This window comes from Drosophila arizonae, chromosome 2 (assembly GCF_054131065.1).
Source record: "Drosophila arizonae isolate 15081-1271.41 chromosome 2, UAZ_ARI_1.0, whole genome shotgun sequence".
Lineage (NCBI taxonomy): Eukaryota > Metazoa > Arthropoda > Insecta > Diptera > Drosophilidae > Drosophila > Drosophila arizonae.
This window is the reverse complement of record NC_142922.1, coordinates 24,689,164-24,708,054: the sequence shown is the minus strand read 5'-3', so window position 1 is coordinate 24,708,054 and position 18,891 is coordinate 24,689,164. Positions and strand designations below refer to the sequence as shown.

The 18,891-nt window shown below is 41.7% G+C and overlaps 1 protein-coding gene across 12 annotated transcripts in view; it reads left to right on the top strand.

The window, feature by feature from the left end:
- The window catches only part of Gfrl (Glial cell line-derived neurotrophic family receptor-like), a 109,822-nt gene extending 104,158 nt beyond the window's left edge, over positions 1-5,664 (top strand). For all 12 annotated transcript variants that reach the window (XM_018019290.2, XM_089462621.1, XM_089462620.1 and 9 more), the window contains 5 exons: positions 531-595; positions 1,426-1,648; positions 2,096-2,223; positions 2,300-2,410; positions 2,508-5,664. In XM_018019290.2, the coding sequence (XP_017874779.1) occupies positions 531-595; positions 1,426-1,648; positions 2,096-2,223; positions 2,300-2,410; positions 2,508-2,771 (791 nt within the window). In that variant the 3' untranslated portion in view covers positions 2,772-5,664. The remainder of the gene's footprint in view (positions 1-530; positions 596-1,425; positions 1,649-2,095; positions 2,224-2,299; positions 2,411-2,507) is intronic.
- Positions 5,665-18,891: the final 13,227 nt, after the last annotated feature.

Below are 18,891 nucleotides of genomic sequence, written 5' to 3'. Positions count from 1 at the left end.
CTTCCGCATTAAAGTATTCAGTGAAATAAATTGTTTTGTTAACACTGCTCAAATATTTATTCAATGCCATCAAGTGCGCCACTTGAGCCGCACGTTTATTAAAAATTAAAAATGTAAATAAGATTTTCCACTTGATTTATTAAGAAAGTTTCCTAAATGATTTTCGGACCAAGTGAGCAATGCCCTGGGTGCTACTAAATGTGCTAAGCCCATAGCTCGGGCTCTGGCTCCGGCTCGTTAGTTTTTATTGTTGGCCAACATTTCACACATGCCTAACGGACAGCAATTAGCACACTCTCCAAAAACAGATAACACTCAGTCGGCAAGAGTCAGGGGATTGCCCAACTTTCTGGCACGTTTCACAGCAAACGCTCTTTAATGAATGAAGTGCATGATGAATGAATGGATATGTCGAACGACAGTCATCGCACCACATTGTGGTGCCTCAGCCCAGACGCTTAGCCCGGGCTGTGCCATTAAAAGATATTGTGTTTATTCTATTTCTACTACGAATTCTTTCTCTTTCGCAGGAAACTGTGTGGTGCAGCGACCCCATCAAAGCGATCAACACATCCGCGAGGGCAGCAGCAAGCGGGTAAGTGGCATGCAGAGCTCCAATTGAATTGTTTGAAATCAATATTTTATGCAAATGGCAGCACGTTCATGTAACTGTCCCAAATCGTCAACAATTTGCAGCAATTAACATTTTTTCATTTGAATAAAAAATGTTGCAAGGGTTTTTCTAGCACGGCCGCGAGATTTATGTAACCTTCCATTTCTCTTTATTTTATTTCATTTCGTTTTATTTATTTCTGTTTTTTATTTTGTATTTTATTTTATTTTATTTTATTTTTTTTTTTTTTTTAACACACAACGGAAGTTCAGAAAGTGTTATTAAAATGCATTTGCATAACTAAAAGTTTGCAAGCGGCAGCCAACACAACAAAACAAACGAAGCAACTTTTTGTTGCCAGCACACAACAAGTTGAAGCTGTATGTGTGCGTCTGTGTCTGTGTGTGTGTGGATGGCTTACGTGCCGGCACGTGCCCAACGAAAAGATATTACCACATTTAACAACGCCATGAAAATGGAAGCGCATACAGAACAACAACATGTACGACATCGAAAAAATAAGGAAAACAATTTACAAAACAACAACAACAACAACAATACCAGCAGCAGCAGCAGCAACAATGCGACGCGAATGCACTTTGGCCACTTTTCTTTTCACTTGGCCTCGACGTGCTGCTGGGGCAACAACAGTTCCATGGCAAGCGGCAATGCAATTAGTGCTCGCATTGTTTCAGCTCGCTGCTGCATGTATGCACGGGGCGTATGCTTAATGTAATGCCTGCTGCCTAATTAGGTGCAGGTCGGCGCCAGGATGTTTCTCGGATTTCATAAGATGTCGGCTCTACTTGCAGATCTACTCGTTGGACGACGCCGAGTGCAGCGAGCTGTGCAGCTGCGGCGACTCGCTTACACTCACCTGTCACGCCCTCTGCGTGCCCTTTGCGCCCTGTCGCACCGCCCTGGCGTTCTACAGTCACGCCTCGCCGGCTTATCAGGCGTTCCGCGGCCGTTGCCTCTGCTACTCGGGACGTTTTATCTGCATGAAGCCACCGCTCGGGGAATACATTCTGCCAGGTTAGTAGTGTCCGCCCACCTCACTTGATCCGTCGTCATTTCCCTTTGACTCCTGCACAAAACTCCACTGCTGCTGCCAGCATCGTCTCTGTTTCCCGTTGAGCACTTTACGATTATCGCTCGCGACAGGCAATGACGTTGCGTGGCTGACAAGTGTGTTTCATTTGGCAGCCAGTGCTGCAGGCAGCTGCCCTCAGGGCGTGCATCAGGCCAGCAATACTTTTTAAAACAGCACCGAGAATGTAAGACATTATTCTCATGCACATACAGCTGCACTTTGTTTCCTCTTCGAGTCGACAGATACATAAAAGGTTATCCCTCCCCCGCTCTCTCTCTCCCACTATCTCTCTCTCTCCACTTATGTGCATTTTGCATGCACCAGCTAGTGGTGTAAATCAATAGTTTTGTATAATATTTTTGAGATTTATGGCATGCTGCTTCTTGCAGGAGGCGTCTTCTTGCTGCTGGGCTACAGCGCCGCCGATGAGGCACTGCTGCGACCCCACACCAATCTGGGCGTGCAGGATGCTGTGCGCGCTCTGCAACAATACGTGACAACCTACATTAACAATCAGGTAAGACAGCGCACCTGTCAAATTCCTCAAGTTCCATGAATGCTAATTGGATTCTGTTGTTGCTGTCGACCCGCAGACACAGTGCACTCTGACGCTGTTCAATATGACTGAGGAGAACATCATCATTGCAGCGCGGCTGCCGCACGACGGCAAGCTGAAGGACATCGATCTGCTGCGACGTGAGAAGGTTTGTGAACTCATTTATTAATTCTATTAAGCTTGCCAGTGTGAACGAGTGCGAATTGTACTCGAATATATTCTCTCGCTTATCTGGCCACTTGCAGGACGAGTGCACCTCGATACTGAAGACCATCAGTCATCATATCAACACCGAGCACAATGAGCTACAATCCCACCGACTGTTGAGCATTTTCAAAATGTCCGAAGTCGATGTCGTCTGGCCGGAAAGCACGAGCGCCGCTCGCAGTGGCCAGACAGCGGCCAGCCGCCTGGTCTCCCTGTTGCTGCTCTCGCTGGCCCTAACCGTCCGTGGCACGCTGCGTCTGGCCGAGCAGCCAGCGAGCAGCTGGCGCACTGCCTCAACATGACACGGCAGTTAAAGCAGCAGCTGCAGCGCTCACTAACTGTATGTAGTTTATTTGTAAGCTGGTGTAAGGGGCGAGGGAACGGGGTCAAACGTGTGGCATACGGGCGCTTTAAGCAGTGCTCACCAAATACGATACTAAACTAACATAAATACATATATAATATCTATATATATGTTTAGAGTACATTTAGAGTGTATGTGTCTGTGCGATGTCTAAATGTGTGTGTAGCTAAAGGAAGGGGAATGTGAAACCTATATGAGCATAATACTTAAATATTCAGCAGCATTAAATGTGAGTTAGTTTAGTATTAGGCATCTAAACATATGAACATATGATCATATACAGATACATATACATATACCTATACCTATGCATATGATATAATGAATTAGCGAAATGTGTTGTATACTTTTAGGGGCTAGCAGATATTTTGTGCGCTTTGTTGTTAACTGAAGATGCGATCTTACTTTTTGATACGTACTTACATCTGTGAGGCATTAAGTACTTGATACACCATTCGACTAACGATAGCGATAATGATAGCGATAACGATAACGATAACGATAACGATTAACTTTATATACTCAAACAAGTGAGGAAATGAAACTGCTGTCTATATAATAATTATCTTAAAATTAATGGAAATTATCTACAATTACTAATGCTAGCGTTTAACTATATACACAATGATAATGAAAGGCATCTGACAGAAAACTGTAAATAGACTTGATATTTGTTTAAGGTATACACTTACATACATACACATATACACATATATTCTTACATATGTATATGGAGAGCACACAAACGACGCACAGTGGGGCCTTTGCTCATTTTGCGTTGCAAAAATCATAACTTTTGAATCAAGCAAGATATTTCAAAAATTTAAAAAGCATTCGACCGAGAATTCTTCAAGCTATAAATAGGCCAAAATACAGGGTGATGCGTTAACAGGGTGCTTCACAGTTTTACCTCAAACCTGAAAAATGTGATTTTTGTCCTAAAATGTATGTTTTTCTATGAAAAACTAGCATTTTTTTTTTGTTGAAATTGATTTTAATTAAATTATATGCAATAAATATAACAAAACAAATAAAAAAATATTAAAAAATAAATTAAAAAAATTTTATTTTTTTTTTTTCATTTTCTGTAAAGTAGTCATCTGCATGCAAATTTGACCTTTTTTAGTACATTTTGTGCGTTTTTATGCCGACTTTGGGTTAGTTTTTTGCTCTAGAAATCCGGGGTGGCACCTGGTGGCAGCCAAAGTTTTATTTATATTAAAGAGGATATCTTCCTTAACACGTGTATATATACCGGTGCTCGGAACTCGGCGGAACTCAAAAGATACAGACTACTTTAGGTAAAAAAAATGGTCAAATTTAGAGGTTTAGTAAATTTAAACCAGCTCTGCAATGAAAAATCGTATTACCATAATTTTTTTTGTATTCTATTAGTAATAATCCATTCTTTAAATCGCAACCAACACTGCCAAAATTGGTGAAAGATTTTTCCTACAATTCAATTGACAAGTGGCATATTTTTCACAAAAATACGCTGCTCTTCACAACTTTGCCACTTTCCCAAATTTTGAAGGGCTATAACTACCCTTAAAATTGACCGATTTTCAAAAATCTTTCGGCTACAAACCAGTAGATCGATTTATTTTCATATGACATCAACTTTTTAAAAATCGCTTAAAGTCACTTTTTTGATTTTTGCCACGCTCTGCCGGCAGAGGCCCCACTGTGCGACGTAGCTAGTGTTTTATACGATATAAGCTATATATATGTATATTTGTGTACAAATTATTTACTTACATTCAACATTCATTATCATCCCTACAGCACACAGGCCAGACTTAATTGCAGTTTTTACACATTATGCCCCATTATTGTTTTATTGTTGACACAATTAAAAGCAGGAAGAAAATATGAACATGGGCAAGCCGCAGCTCGAATACTCTAATACAACCCGCTGCTTCATTTTTCATATTTTATTATATTTTACAATATTTCTTTACTATTCCTCATCTTCATCTTTATTACAATTCCATCATCTACATAATTTTCAAAGTTCCGATATTTCAATTGAAAATCATGGAGACTCCCAGCTCCTTTTGCGAGGGTATACACAATGAATGGCTTAAACTGTAGTTAAATATTTTATTCATTTATTTTTTGTTTTGAGGTGCGAACATCTTTTGCGCCCATACGTTTCCACTGCTGATAATTAAATTTGGACATGTGAAATAAAATTGCTCATTCATTTCAAAGTTTTCCACACAATATGCAGGCCCTCGTGGCGCGAAGAGAATTACGGTTTCATTACCAATTATACTTTGCATGGCTGAGTATTTAAGTAATTATGCTTTTCTTACAGCGCATTTAATGTATTTGCTCTGCGATTCTGTTGAGTGTCTTCATTTGAAGAGGTTTCATATCATGCAATCGTTTTATTTGGCCCTTCCCCAAATGCTGTAAATAAGTCGGGAATCTATTACGTTCTATCAAATACTAACAGTACATATCAATGTGAACACCTAAATATACACGGAATGTCGTATAAACGAACCCTTTGTACATACCTCTATATACATATGTACATGCTAATATACACAACGATACGTCTAAGTATGCAAATGAAACTAAACAAAGGATAAAATATATAAACAATAACTATTATGATCTACCCTAGCAGCAGCAACAGTAAATCGAGAAATAATTGTACATTGAACCGAACTTCAGTTGCGCCTTAATAAACTATGTAAAAACTATTCAATTTTGTGAATATGTACGTATTGAAAATTATAAATGCGTAAATTCTATAAATATTAAGTGAGTGTTTCTGAGACACTCAGTAATAAACACAAACAGACAAACAAACACACACTCGCACACATTCTCACACACAGACAGACAAACATACACACTTAAAGTTTAAGCTTGACCATTTGAGCAGAGCGTTAAGCTAGCGCACACACACATACCTACACTCGTGCTCACACAGACACACGCACACACAAACACATATGCATCTGATGAGTATGAACGTGTCAAGTGTAGAGTGTAAAGTGCGCTGAAGAAATGGTCACAATCATGAAAAAATGTCTTCCTTAATGCATATAGATAACGATATGTGTTACATATTCATATTTATATATACATATATAAATAAATATATACATATTACATATATATATAGTACATGCTAACATGATATACCTAAATATACTCGTATACCTATACTATACTATATATATGTTATAACGCTATTGGTGCACCCTAGCCTACGCTTCAGTTAGTGAATATTAGTCAAAAAGAAGGAAAAATAAGAGAGAATAATGTAAACCAAACATGGATAATTCATATGAATATCGATAACCGACTATCGATTGTCGATTATAGCTTACAAGTTATACCACTGTTGACACTATTATAGAACAAATTAAAAATACCAAAAAGCTGCAATTAAATGCATAGTACATTACAATACATATGAGAGACTTATACATAAAATATATCCTAAATAAATATACATATATAATTAAACAAATATATATATTTATCGGAAAATTGCAATGCACTTGAATAGTTCCCTAGGCCACCCAATTGCAAGCGACCTTTAATGAAGAGGACCTGCTTATAGAACAGCTTGTAGCTAATTAATATTAGACGAATTTAATGATAATTATCAATCCCGTGACGCAAAGCCGTTGTCAGACAGTTTTCGCATAAGTATCGTAAGTACCTATCGGCAATCTCTATGGCAGTCGCTGCCCACTGCGAGCATTGCATTCAGCATTCCCAGTTAGACAACCAAACTGCATTGCAGCCTCCGATATCTGCATATATGTAAATCTATCTGCTTTAATGATTCGATTATTGTTTATGTCCCTTTTACTTTGTCATTGTGCTCTCGGGGCAGCACAGCACGAGGCGCAGCTACAATGTAAAGTACCGTTAAACGAAAATGAATAAAAAAGAAAAGAAGTCTAGAAACCGCAGCTAGATCATTACTGTTAAGGAGGAAGCTACCTAGTCGAAACCTATGTTAAATAATGGAAAAGAGAAAAACAATAAAAAACAAAAAATGGAAATGGAAATAGAAAATAAAATAAATGGAAAAAGTACATCAAATATGCATGAGGAATATCAAATAAGTTGAGGAATTCAAGTTAAGCCTAGCGACAGCAAACTAAACGGAACACAATATAGAATATAGATAAATATGCTATGGTATGTAGTACTTAAGTAAAAGATAGGATGTATTACTATGCCAAGGGCTTCACACAGGACTATGTGAGCGGCAGTCCGAGAGGCAACCAGTTGGTGGTCGTGGCATGTTTATAATGAATAATGAAAAAGCATTGTAAAAGAAAAACACAAAAACCAAAAACAAAAAAAAAAAAAAAAACAAATTAATAATAATAAAAAAAAGTATGGAAAATAATAAAAAAAAAAAATGCGTAAATGATTTGGATGAAGCTGAGGTAAGTTGTGAAAGAGTAAGTATCAATCGAAATGGAAATACAGTTATGAATACCCTTCACAAAGCAAAAAAGTTATTATTATTATTATTGTTCAGCCTTGGGCTTGAAATGAATAAGCATGGAATCACGTCTTTAACTTTTCGTTTGTCATCAAAGTTATTATATTTTATGCAAATTTTCTATATCTTGAGTTGAGTGATATTTCCAGTTATTTTTTTTATTAAGCTGTCAGCTTCTTTTGCCGTGCACTTCATTATTGACCTCCAAAAAGCCATACAGCGATCAAAACTGTGACACAATTGAGCCAAGCCAAAGGCGAACAATGGCCAAATGTTGAAAGGCACCAAAATACAACAAAATCAAAAAGAAAAGAAAAGAAAAGAAAAGAACAGGGCAGAACAGCAAAGAATAGAGGAGAGTAGCAAGAAAACAATTGAAGCGGCAGTTTGTTGAGAATAACCACAAGAAAAGATACAACAGCAACAACAATGCCCACAAACAACGGCAGCAGAAAACACAAAATGCACACAAAGCCTGCCTAGCTGCCTGGGCGCCGACTTGGCCAAGATGGAACAAAAGATGAGCCGAAGACAATGGCTGCTGCGATGCTCAAGGCGAGTCTTAAGCTCAAGTGCTCACACTCAACCAGCACAGACACATAAACACACGCACACAGATAGTCACACACAAACACACACACACATTAAACTACACACACTCGTGACATGGAAAGGTCAATCATTGGAATGCTGCCAGTTAATTCACATACACAAAAGGGGCGCAAAGCCAACAGAGATTGGAACTGGCTACGGGACATGGCGGAGGCCCACACAAACAGTTGCCAATTCGACCCTGAATGCTCGGACACGCCCACTTTGCCAGCTCTGGCTGGGTGGCTGAGCTTAGCATTTATACTTCCACTTAATTAGGTAATAAATGATTGAAGAAATTATGTCTAGACGTGAGAGCAATTTCGATGGCACGAAGGACGCCAAGAACCAGGCCAAGCGAACCAAACAGCAAAATAACTTGACAAGCAGCCAATTCATTTGGCACGTGAGGCGTCAAAGTATTACAAATATGAAAACAGACACACAGAGTGGCACACACATACATAGCTTATTGTGTGGGTGTGTGTGTGTGTGCTTTGCCAAAATTTCCGGCACACAATGAGCAGAGGGAAATTCGAATTTAAATCTCTTCTTTCAGCGTGTTCTTTGGCAAATGCTTAGCAAATAATTCGATTGGCAACAAAAGCTGTTAAAATTGTAAACAAATTTTCTGGGGCCTACCACACAGCTTGTTTATGCATGTGTGTGAGTGCGAGTGCGAGTGTGGGTGGATGAGTGAGTGTGTGGTCTCTGTGGTACGTGAATGTCAAATTAATGAATCGCAATGAATGCGACGTGTATTCGTATTTTATTTTTCCCGTTGCCAGTTTATTATTGCGTCGATGTCGTTGGCATAGGCAGCGCCATGTGTCACAGCCATCAGTGTGTGTGTGTGTGTGTGTGAGTGCGTATTGTTGCTGTGCCTGAATTGAGATTGAGCACGAGGCCGCGGCGCACGCACATTTATCTGCCTGCCATGATTACGTGTTTGCCATTTTATCACTAAAACTGTTGCGCTTCTCTGGATGCTCTCTGTGCAGCCTGCCTCCTGTTCCATGCCACATGCCACATGCTTGCTACTTACCTTACCATACACACACGTACACACACACACACTTCAGTGTAATGGCAACTTTTGTCTGGCGTCCGTTTATCTGTCTGTTGGCTTTGTTTGGTTTCTGTTGCTGCTGCTCAGTGCTTTGTTCTGCTTGGAATTGCCTTTTATTTTCTGTTAATTGAAGTTGCTGCCATCACATTTTTCCTCCTTTTCTCCCCTCCACACACACGAGCAGGCATAAAGTAGCAGGCGGTTTGTGTGTGTGTGGGTTGATATATTTTTTTTTTTTTTGCTTTTATTGCCGCATCTACTTTTTCCCTGTTTTTGCAATTTTAATTAAAAACGTGTTTATAACAGCGCAAAATGCTGATGAGTGAGCAGAATAATTTATTTCAAATATACAAAACAAAATGCCAGACTAATACAAACAGCAATGCGAGAATGTGCGCCTATGCGTGTGGGTGTGTGAGAGAGAGTGAGAGGGAGAGAGGTGGAAGCGAGGCAATTAATGGCCGTATTCATGCCAAGCATTTGTAGCCGTTTATTAAGTTAACTTTTTTATGGCTTATCGCAAATATCGACTTGCAACACTTTATTAATTGCAATATCAAGCTGGCAGCCCGAAAGTATGCAACATATTTCAGCGCCTGCTGAGCGAGAGCGAACGTATCCTTTCGAGTGGCCCATGCTGAGGCACATTTATCCATTAGAAATTCTTTTGCATAACACTGAGGGAATCTATATTGCCATGCAACCACAGTGGCACTGCGGAATATGCGCTGCAGCACAAAGAATTCAATTCAATTGAAATTCAAATTCAAATGCGCATTGCCAGCACGCCAAGCCATCGCAGGAGGCAACGGCTGCTCTGGCAGCATCCATTATTTGTCGATTTTACACATGGCCGTGGAAGGAAGGCGAAAAAGCAAAAGGTTCCTCAAGCAGAGACTCTGAGCGAAAGACATGGCTGTGCTGCCAGCGTAGGTATGTCGGAGCTAAGAATCGAAGGGCCTACACGTTTGCAAAGATGCAACTGTTGGCCAATGAACAACGGGCCATTGCCGATAACTTGGCTCGGGCCGCGCCCCAAAGTGTGAGCTGTGCAATATTCAATTGCAACGAATATTACAACGCCATTTGCCAAGCTCAGCACCTTTGGCCAAAACACGACCCAGACATGGGCGAGCGAAGCAAACAAAGCAGTGGAGCAGCAACTGCAAGGCAGGCGCCAGCAGCTGGGAGCTGGGAGCTGAGAGCCGAGAGCTGGAAGCCAAGAGCCAGCCATGCATCATTTGCATAGCCCCATGGGCCGGGCTGGCTGCCTGAACAAAGCTGCGAAGCAAGTCTCTGGACATGCAGACAATATAGACAGACAGCAGCCGTTCGATGCGCTCAAGTGTAGAAAGGCTACAAAAAAAAAAAAAGAAACACACACACACACATACACACAAAATAGATGGAAAAGGGGGCTTGGGTAACCGGTAACAGCAACAAAGGGATAAAAAGAAAAAAATAAGAAACAAAAATAGCTAAGGAGCCAAATACTTGAACATTTGCAAACGCGGCAAAGTAGCGAAAATTTGCAAATTGATTGCATTCCAGTGCCAAGAAGAGCCGCTGCAGCACTGGAGGCCAACACCCCGCCGTGATATAAAATCTTCGAGTGCAAATTTTGCACATTCTTGTTGGCAACTTTGGGAATTTCTCAAAATGTTCGCTTTCGAGGCGCTGCCAATCGAAAAGTCGCTCCAAGGCTCACTCTCCATGCCACTCATATCCGATGCTCCAGCATATTCAATTAATGTCAAAAGAAGCGCGCCTGCCCATCCTCCCGGTAATCAAATTATTCAAATCTGGCGCGCAATTAGGAGAGTGAATCGCGTAGCAGCTTTAAGTCAATTTGTGATGCATGACAGCAAAAAAAAAGAGAAAAAGCAGAAATAACGACGACGTGCGTCTCGATGTCAACGTCAAATGATTTGATCATGTTTTGTGCATCATTTGCGAGCTCATAAAACATGCAAGCACTCTGTCGCAGTTGGTTGCCCATCATGCCGGAAAAAGAAGACCCGAATGCCGGACAACGAATGGAATATGAGCGCAAGCGGGGGAGATAAGGAGCCCTGTTGGCCAGCAAGATGACACCTAGTGCAGAAACATGCCTAATAAATAATTCAGTGCGCAACAAGCGGACAACAAGCCCACTTGCGGTGCCAAACCACCCGTCCAGCCGTCCAGCCGTCCACCCAGCAGCCACTCATGCCAGCTGCTGTGGCCATCAACCACTGGCCGTGCGGCTCTGACAGCCATGCGTCCTGCGAGTCCTGTGCTCCTCAATATTAAGAGTAGATTGAAATCTATTCAGATGTGTCGGCCCAAGTGCTGCCTGTGGGTATTCGAGCGTGTCCTTGATTTCAGTTAACGTATGTCCATCTGTCTGCAGCTCGCCGTATGCGGCTCATTTGTTCGCCGGCGTGTGCCGAGGATTTTCTCTAATTCAAAAGAACGATACTCCGATGGTGCTTGGCAGGTCTCTCGGGATCATTTTGGCAACATTTGCTGCCACAGAACACGAAACGCACAATAAAACGAACAACAATGCAATAATCAAAGAACACGAGAATCAATAACTGCGACAAGCAAAAGCTTTTAGCCGGCCAAAATTGATGAATGCGACGAGAGCGTCGAAAGTTATGCTCAAAGCCATGTTCAAAATCAAGTAGAATAGACATACAGGTAGAAATGAATACCATTTTATTAAATAATGTACCTGGCGAGGTCCGCCTGTTGTGCCTTAATACACTGAATCATATATTATACACACATATATAATACATATTTTATGCGGAATGAAAATTATTTTGTTGGTTGATGCAGAAGTCGAGCGGTGAAAAATGAGGTAGCAAAAAATCATTTAGCATAATGATTAAAATAAATCATATTATAAAGCATTTTTTGGCGCCAGAGCAAACGGTGCGAGCGGCATAGAAACAGGCAGACATATGCAAGAGCTGGCATTACGTATACGTATATGGATAGGAATACGTATACGCCACGTAGCCGGCCACGTTGAGCACAAACAAATGCAAACAGACAAACAAAAATGATTTATAAATTGGCACGACGTGCATAAAATGCTGAGCACAAAAAATTTCCACTGCATACGTAATGAGGCTGGAGACCCAACACACATCTACGCCCCAAAACGAAGACCCAGAACCCAAGCCCAGGCCCAAGCCCGAGTCTGGCTAGCTGGCTGGACGATGACTTCCGAATCACGTGAGTGTGCAAGAAGTGGCATATAAATGCGCGCATTTATTCACTTATAAATGCTAAAAATAAAAATATGCTAGGGGAATATGCTAAAGAGCCAGGCCAACGTAGCGCGGCGCGGCGACAAACGAGTCGGAGCCAGACGCAGAGCCAGAACCCGAAAAATAGGGCCAAGTATGGCCCACAAAGTGCACCAAAACTTTTCTAGAAATATGTGAGAGTGTGTGTGTGTGTGTGTGGCTCTGCATGTACTTTAAATCTCATTTGGCCTGCAGCGGCTCAGGAATTTGGCTACAGCTAGAGTGAGAATGAGAAAGAGCATGAAAGAGCGCGGGCGAATAAGTAGCATAAAAAAGGCTATTTTAAGGCTTGCGGCTGTTACGGCTACCATCAGCCAGACACTATCACTATGCAACGCAAGCTACTTTACACCACATACAAATACACACACACAGACACACACACACTTGCTCACATAGCCGCTGTACGCACGCACATATGCCATGAATTTCATTTAGTTTGTACGTGTGTGCGTTAGTTAATATTCCACACGTATCTATCTTGAAGAGAGAGAGAGAGAGTGTGTGTGTGTGTGTGTGTGTCTGTGTGCGTTTGTTTGTTGCCTTTAAATTACTTCAACCATAAACTTATGCGTATGTGCAATATGCTGCTTATGTCACTTTAAATGTGCTGCGTAATCTGTTTTAATTAGACTTTGGCCAAACTTTAATAATCCAATTGCTGCACAAAGCCAAATGAAGCCTTTTATAGTTTCTGACAAAGCGTCGAAATGTGGCCAACATTTTTTTAAGTTCACAATTGCTGCAATATTTTAGCTGGCTGCTGCTGCTGCTGCTGGTACTGCATGTTTCTTTTAATGGCTGCCATGCGTCTTAGTGGGTAAAAATCTGAGCGAGCGCTGACAAAGGCAGCAAAGACGCTAAAGTCACCCACCGTGAAATTTCGTTGCATATTAAAAGCGTGTTCGCTGCTCGGGCAGGAGCTTGTTGGATCTTGTTGATGTTGTGTGTGTGTGTGTGTTTCGAGAGCAGAGCAATGATGATAATGCGGCACACGTGCAACAAAATGCAAGCACTTAAAATATTTATAAGCTACAGCAGGTAGCAACGGCAAATGCAACATTTTGGCAGCGTCAGATAAATCACAGCCGGAAGGCAGTCAGCGAGGATGTTGCCTCGTTCAAATGAAGAAAAATGGAACTTGCAGCAGTGCAGGCAGCAGCTTGCCGGAATGTGGGCGCTGCAATCACTGCAACGGCTGCCTGTCCATAAACAAAAGCTAGTGCCAGCAGCCGAGCAACAATGCTGACCTTGTCAGGCCACAGCCAACGCCACAAACAACAGCGAACAAGAAAAGCGAAACTTGAGAGCTCCACTTGGCTGATGGAATTTCGCCAAGAGGCATGCCTCAAGATTGATGTGCTAAAAACCGTGTAAAGGTCAAATTTATGCGAGAAAAGTGTCAAAGAGTGAAGTAGAGACACAGAAAGAGACAGAGGGAGAGAGAGAGAGAGAGAGAGGGAGAGAGAGAGAGAGAGGGAGAGAGAGAGAGAGGGAGAGAGAGAGACAGAGATAGAGAGAAGGAGCGCGAATAGGTGACAAAGTGCATGATGATGCGTTTAAATATTTGATGGCTCAGATACGCGTTGGGCCGCATAAACATTTGAGTGCGAAAACGTGTTGAGGCTCCCCCGGCCAAGCTGGAGCTGAAGTGCCTTATTACAGAGCGTATATACATACGTACGTAGCCCTTTGGACGATTGCCGTGGCAACGCTCAATTAGTTGGAGCCACTTTAACTACATATAGCCAGCGGCCAGCCAGCAGGTCTTTGCATTTTAGGACTTAAACCAGAAACGGTTGCCTTATCAACCACCTGAAGATCCAGAGGGGCTGCCTCGCTGGCAGTGCTCGTCCTCGTTTCGTTTCGTTTCGTTTCGTGCGCTTATTTACATGTCAATTGTAAATTGTTTTCCGTGTTTTAGCACACTTATCGCTTTAGTGTTGTGTTATTTTGATCTCTATCGGCGACATTTTCCTGTTGGCTGGAAATCGAAAACATGTCAAGCGTTGCTCCGATATTGATGCTGAGGCTCACGACTTATGCTGGCGCGGCTGGCGTGGCGGCATCCGGGCCGGGCTATTCCCGAGATGCTGCTGTGACAGTCTGCCGCCGACTCGAAGTGGCAGCTGACAGTCCGTGGGCGGGAAAATCACTTGGCTCGCTTGGAGTTATCTACATGCATACATATACATATATCACATGTCAATCTAATTTCATTTTTACGCCCCAGCAAATTGGCAGCGGTGGTCTACAGTGAGGCAATGACAGCATATGGCCAAAGATGCCAGCCAGTTGGCCCACTGTGCTCGAGCAATTTTTTTGACAACTTGACAAATCGTGTATAGACATTTGTTGACGCCGCTCGCACACACACACACACGCACACATATACACATTCTCGCATACTTATGGCACGTGACTATGTGAGCATGTGTGACAGAGTGTGGATGGGCTGGGTGGGCTGTCTTATCCAATTGGGGCCAAGGCTTCAAAGAGCAGCGGGGCACACAAGCAGAATGCAAAGCTAAATCAACACCAGGCAACAACAACAACAACAGCAACAACAACTGTGATACGGTGCTGGCAACTGTAAAATTCAATGAATTGGAAAATGTTTTCCTAGCTGTTGTCATTATTCAGTGGCAGACATGCAGGTGGCCCAAAAGCATTGCCTACTTTCGAGGGCGCGCCATGGCCCAGCTGCCGTGGAACAAATCGTCAGCTAAATCTGGCTTGACATATAAAAATGAAACAAAGGCATTCGCCAACTGCTGCCCGTGGCGCCAGGCGACGCCTGTCCCAGTTAGAGCACTCGCAAATTGAATAATTATGTGCAAATACTCTTGTATGCAAATTAAAGCAACAACAAGACAAAATAACAAAAAAGTGCCAAATATCAAATAAATAAATATGTACATACATATATATGAAGCTGTAACGCAGCTGCAGGCATGTGAGCATTGAAATTTCATTAAATACATTCCAGACGAGCTAGCTGGGCTTTAAGCTGGGCTCGCTCGAACAGCAGATACCCAGCATACTTGATGTCAAATAAAATTGATGGAATAGTGAGTGGTGTTTCGAGTGCTGTAACTCTCTAATAGAGAGGAGTCCAGGTCAGCTCAGCAAGCACCTCTGTGCCAAGTAAAGGCCAACCTTACATCCACTGTCAAAAACAGATATTCTTGAGGCATTTTCTTCAAATATAGACCATAAATTCAAAAGCCAACGAGGAGGCAGCCAGGTGGAGGCGGGGAGAGAAAATTATGGACGGTGCGCGTTTTATGAAATCATTTCAAACGCCTTTGCCGATTGCGCCGTCGCGACGTCAGCGTCACTTTGTTTATTACTTATTTGCCAGCACACACGCACAGCCACACACACACACATACACACGGTTATACATTAGCTGAGCAACACGCACACACGCAGGCACAAATTTATGCACACAAATAAAATGAAAGTAAATTGATTTATCTGCCGCACAATACACAGCACACACACACACACACACACACAACAGACACAGCACATGAAACACATGGAGCGGGGGCGTGTGCGCGAGGGTCGTCCTTGGTACCGCAGGCATTCATTGGGGACACATTAGCCGTAAGACAGACGCCAATGCTGTGACCAGCGCACGCACACCCTCCTGAGCGCAAATGCAAATACGCTAATACACACAGACACACACAAACACACAAACACACACACACCTACATATACATACACTAACACGCATGCTAATATGCTCGTAAAAAGGCAATTTCCACAAATTCGACGCACCTCCAGTGCTCACCTCTGCATACTTAAACATTTACTGTATTTCTCCTCTGTTGTTGTTGTTGTTCTTTTTCTTCTTTTTTCTGGCTAACTCAATTTTCTATTGCTAAATCTTGCTCGTTTTGGCGTGATGAGGTTCCGAGCCTGCTGCCCTCTGCCCATACGCCCGGCAGCAGCATATAACTTATGTTATAGATACGCACACACACTCACACACATGTATACATGTATACACACACTGATATGTGACTCAGTCCCATTGCCATTTATTTCAATTTTTACAACTCAGACGCCCGATTCGCAGACAGAAACGTGTTTTCGCTCGAATTACGCTTGAAACTATTCGCATTGAAATCATTTCATTGCAACTGTTTGTAAAATACAATAATGTAAATAATATGTTCAGTTAAATTCAATATACATATTTTGTACATATTTTACGGCATTTATGAAATTTAAACCAAAAGCGATTTAAAGTTAACGTAAATCAATATTTAATCGACTGAGCAATCATTTTCAATTAACATAACTGTTTTATTTTATTTAATTATATTACCATTTAAATAACAATTTTCTTATCAGTGTAACTTGATAAAGTTATTATATTAAGAACCATATAATTGGCAAATTAAAAAAAAATTTTAATTTAATTAATATCTTAATATATTTTAGAAATTGATTCCTATCAGATAATTTTATATATTAAAAAAATAATCGACTGATATCTTCAAATCTCTTCTATGAAGCTTTTCTTATATAATCATTACAAATATTTTCAAATATTTTAATTTCTCTTTTCTCTAGCAGAAACAGAATATTTAGAAATTGAAAAACTAATTCAGAGAAACTTTAGAAACTTTTGCAAATATTTGATTCATGTATCCCAACGTAAATAAAAGAAAGAGTTGAGTTTTAAGTCGTATTACACATGCAGTCAAAGTACTCGAAGTAAACATGACACCTCTTCATAATAAATTTAATCACAGCTCGGAGCAAGTAGAGCCAAGTCAGAATCCAATAGTCAAGTCGGCGCTTGAGAGAAGCCAAACAACGACAACATACTAACAAAAGTCAAAGCTATTGTAATAAATGACAGCAGACATCTGCAAATTTGGCGCCGAGCGGGTCGCTGGGTGGTTGGGTGGCTGGGTGGTTGGTGGCTGGTGCAAAGGGCAGCCGCTTGGCAAATGCCAGCACTGCAAATCCTCGACTCGAGCGCCAAGTGATATCCACTCGAAATGGCATGCCTGGGAAATTTTCTAGCATTTTAGCATCATTAGCATTGATTTATGATTAAGTTCAACCTCAATTTTCAGTTAAATCGTTTTCCATGGCTTGGCGTGCGCTGCCAGCCCGTAAGCTGAAGACGGCCCACACAGAAGCGGGCAAGCCTTGTGCTGCGGATTTGTATTAGGGTTGGGGCTGGTGGCGGAGTGGTGCTCCGTGGTACTTGGTGGTGTTAGGGGGCGGCGCAAACGTCGAAAACAAGAAATCAGAAATCAGAATAGCTGCGATTCTCACAATCGGACGCACTGATGTGTATAATGATCTTTAGCTGGGATTTAAAGCGGATAATAAATAATAAAAATACATGGAGCCGGCAACAAAAGAGCTCCAAGTGGGCCAGCGCCTGTCTAAGGCATCGGGCTGTGCGACTGGGCTTAGTGAGTAAGTCGGCTCGAGCTTTATAAAAAATGAATTGTTAAAAGGCCGCACGACGACATACCAATAAAGGAATATAAATGTGCGCGGCTTCAACTAATCAAAAATGCTTGAATAACGCATTTAGTTGCATGGCCAACTCCATTAATAGATGGGCCCAGGCCGAGGTGGCCGAGGTAGTCGAGGTAGCCGGACAGAGAATTGAAATAAATAGATTATTTAATGGAGAGTCAAGAGTAGAATACCAACTAAGTTAAGTGTAATGAATGATGTCGCCGGGCATCAGAGTCGGCCCGAGTCGAGTCCTTTAAATGGAGCCGACAAATGCCGAACAAATTTCAGTGCACAACACAAATCAAATGCACAATACAACTTAATAATATTTCCGTTTGTCAGACACGATTTCCGAGCCCCGGGAGCAGGCCGTGCACACATCCACATTTGAATAATGCTGTTCAATAAATGGAATTGCCTTCATTCGGTTGGCTTCCCGTTGCCTTCGACCCTTTTTTGCGGGCCATGTGAATGCGCGGTGATGCGCCTTCGCAGCCGCTGCCGCTGCCTTGCCGGCACACGATATTCATATGGCAGCCAAATGCCAAATGCCAGCAGCTGCAACAACAGCAGAAACAGCAGCAGGAATGCCATTGAAATATGGCAGAAGTTAAAAGGATTTATTAACTCTTAAAAGCATCGCACAACAAAGCAAAAAGCCAACACGAACGAATCAAGCAGTTCCCACACACACACATACACAGAGATATATACATATATAAAATAAATAAAAATACAAATAACTTAACTGACATATACTCTAAAGGCAAATCGTATATCATATATTGTTATTCATGCGGCTGTATTTATGGCCTTTTCTCTGGCATTGCTAACAAGCGTCGAGTACGACATCAGGCATCAACTGGCAGAGTCAGCCGCAGCCTCAGCCTCAGCCACTTGGCTTTAATATCCATTAAAGATGGTCAATTTGCATATATAAGAAATTGCACTCATTCATTTGAAGCCATCTTTAAGCTACAGTTCATGGCCCGAAGTCCTTAGCAGCACTTGAGCATAAATATTTGGGCAAAGATGATTTAAGATGACTTTTAATTGATTATATCTCTTTGGCCCGCTAATCACAAGGCTGAATTGTTTTCGATTG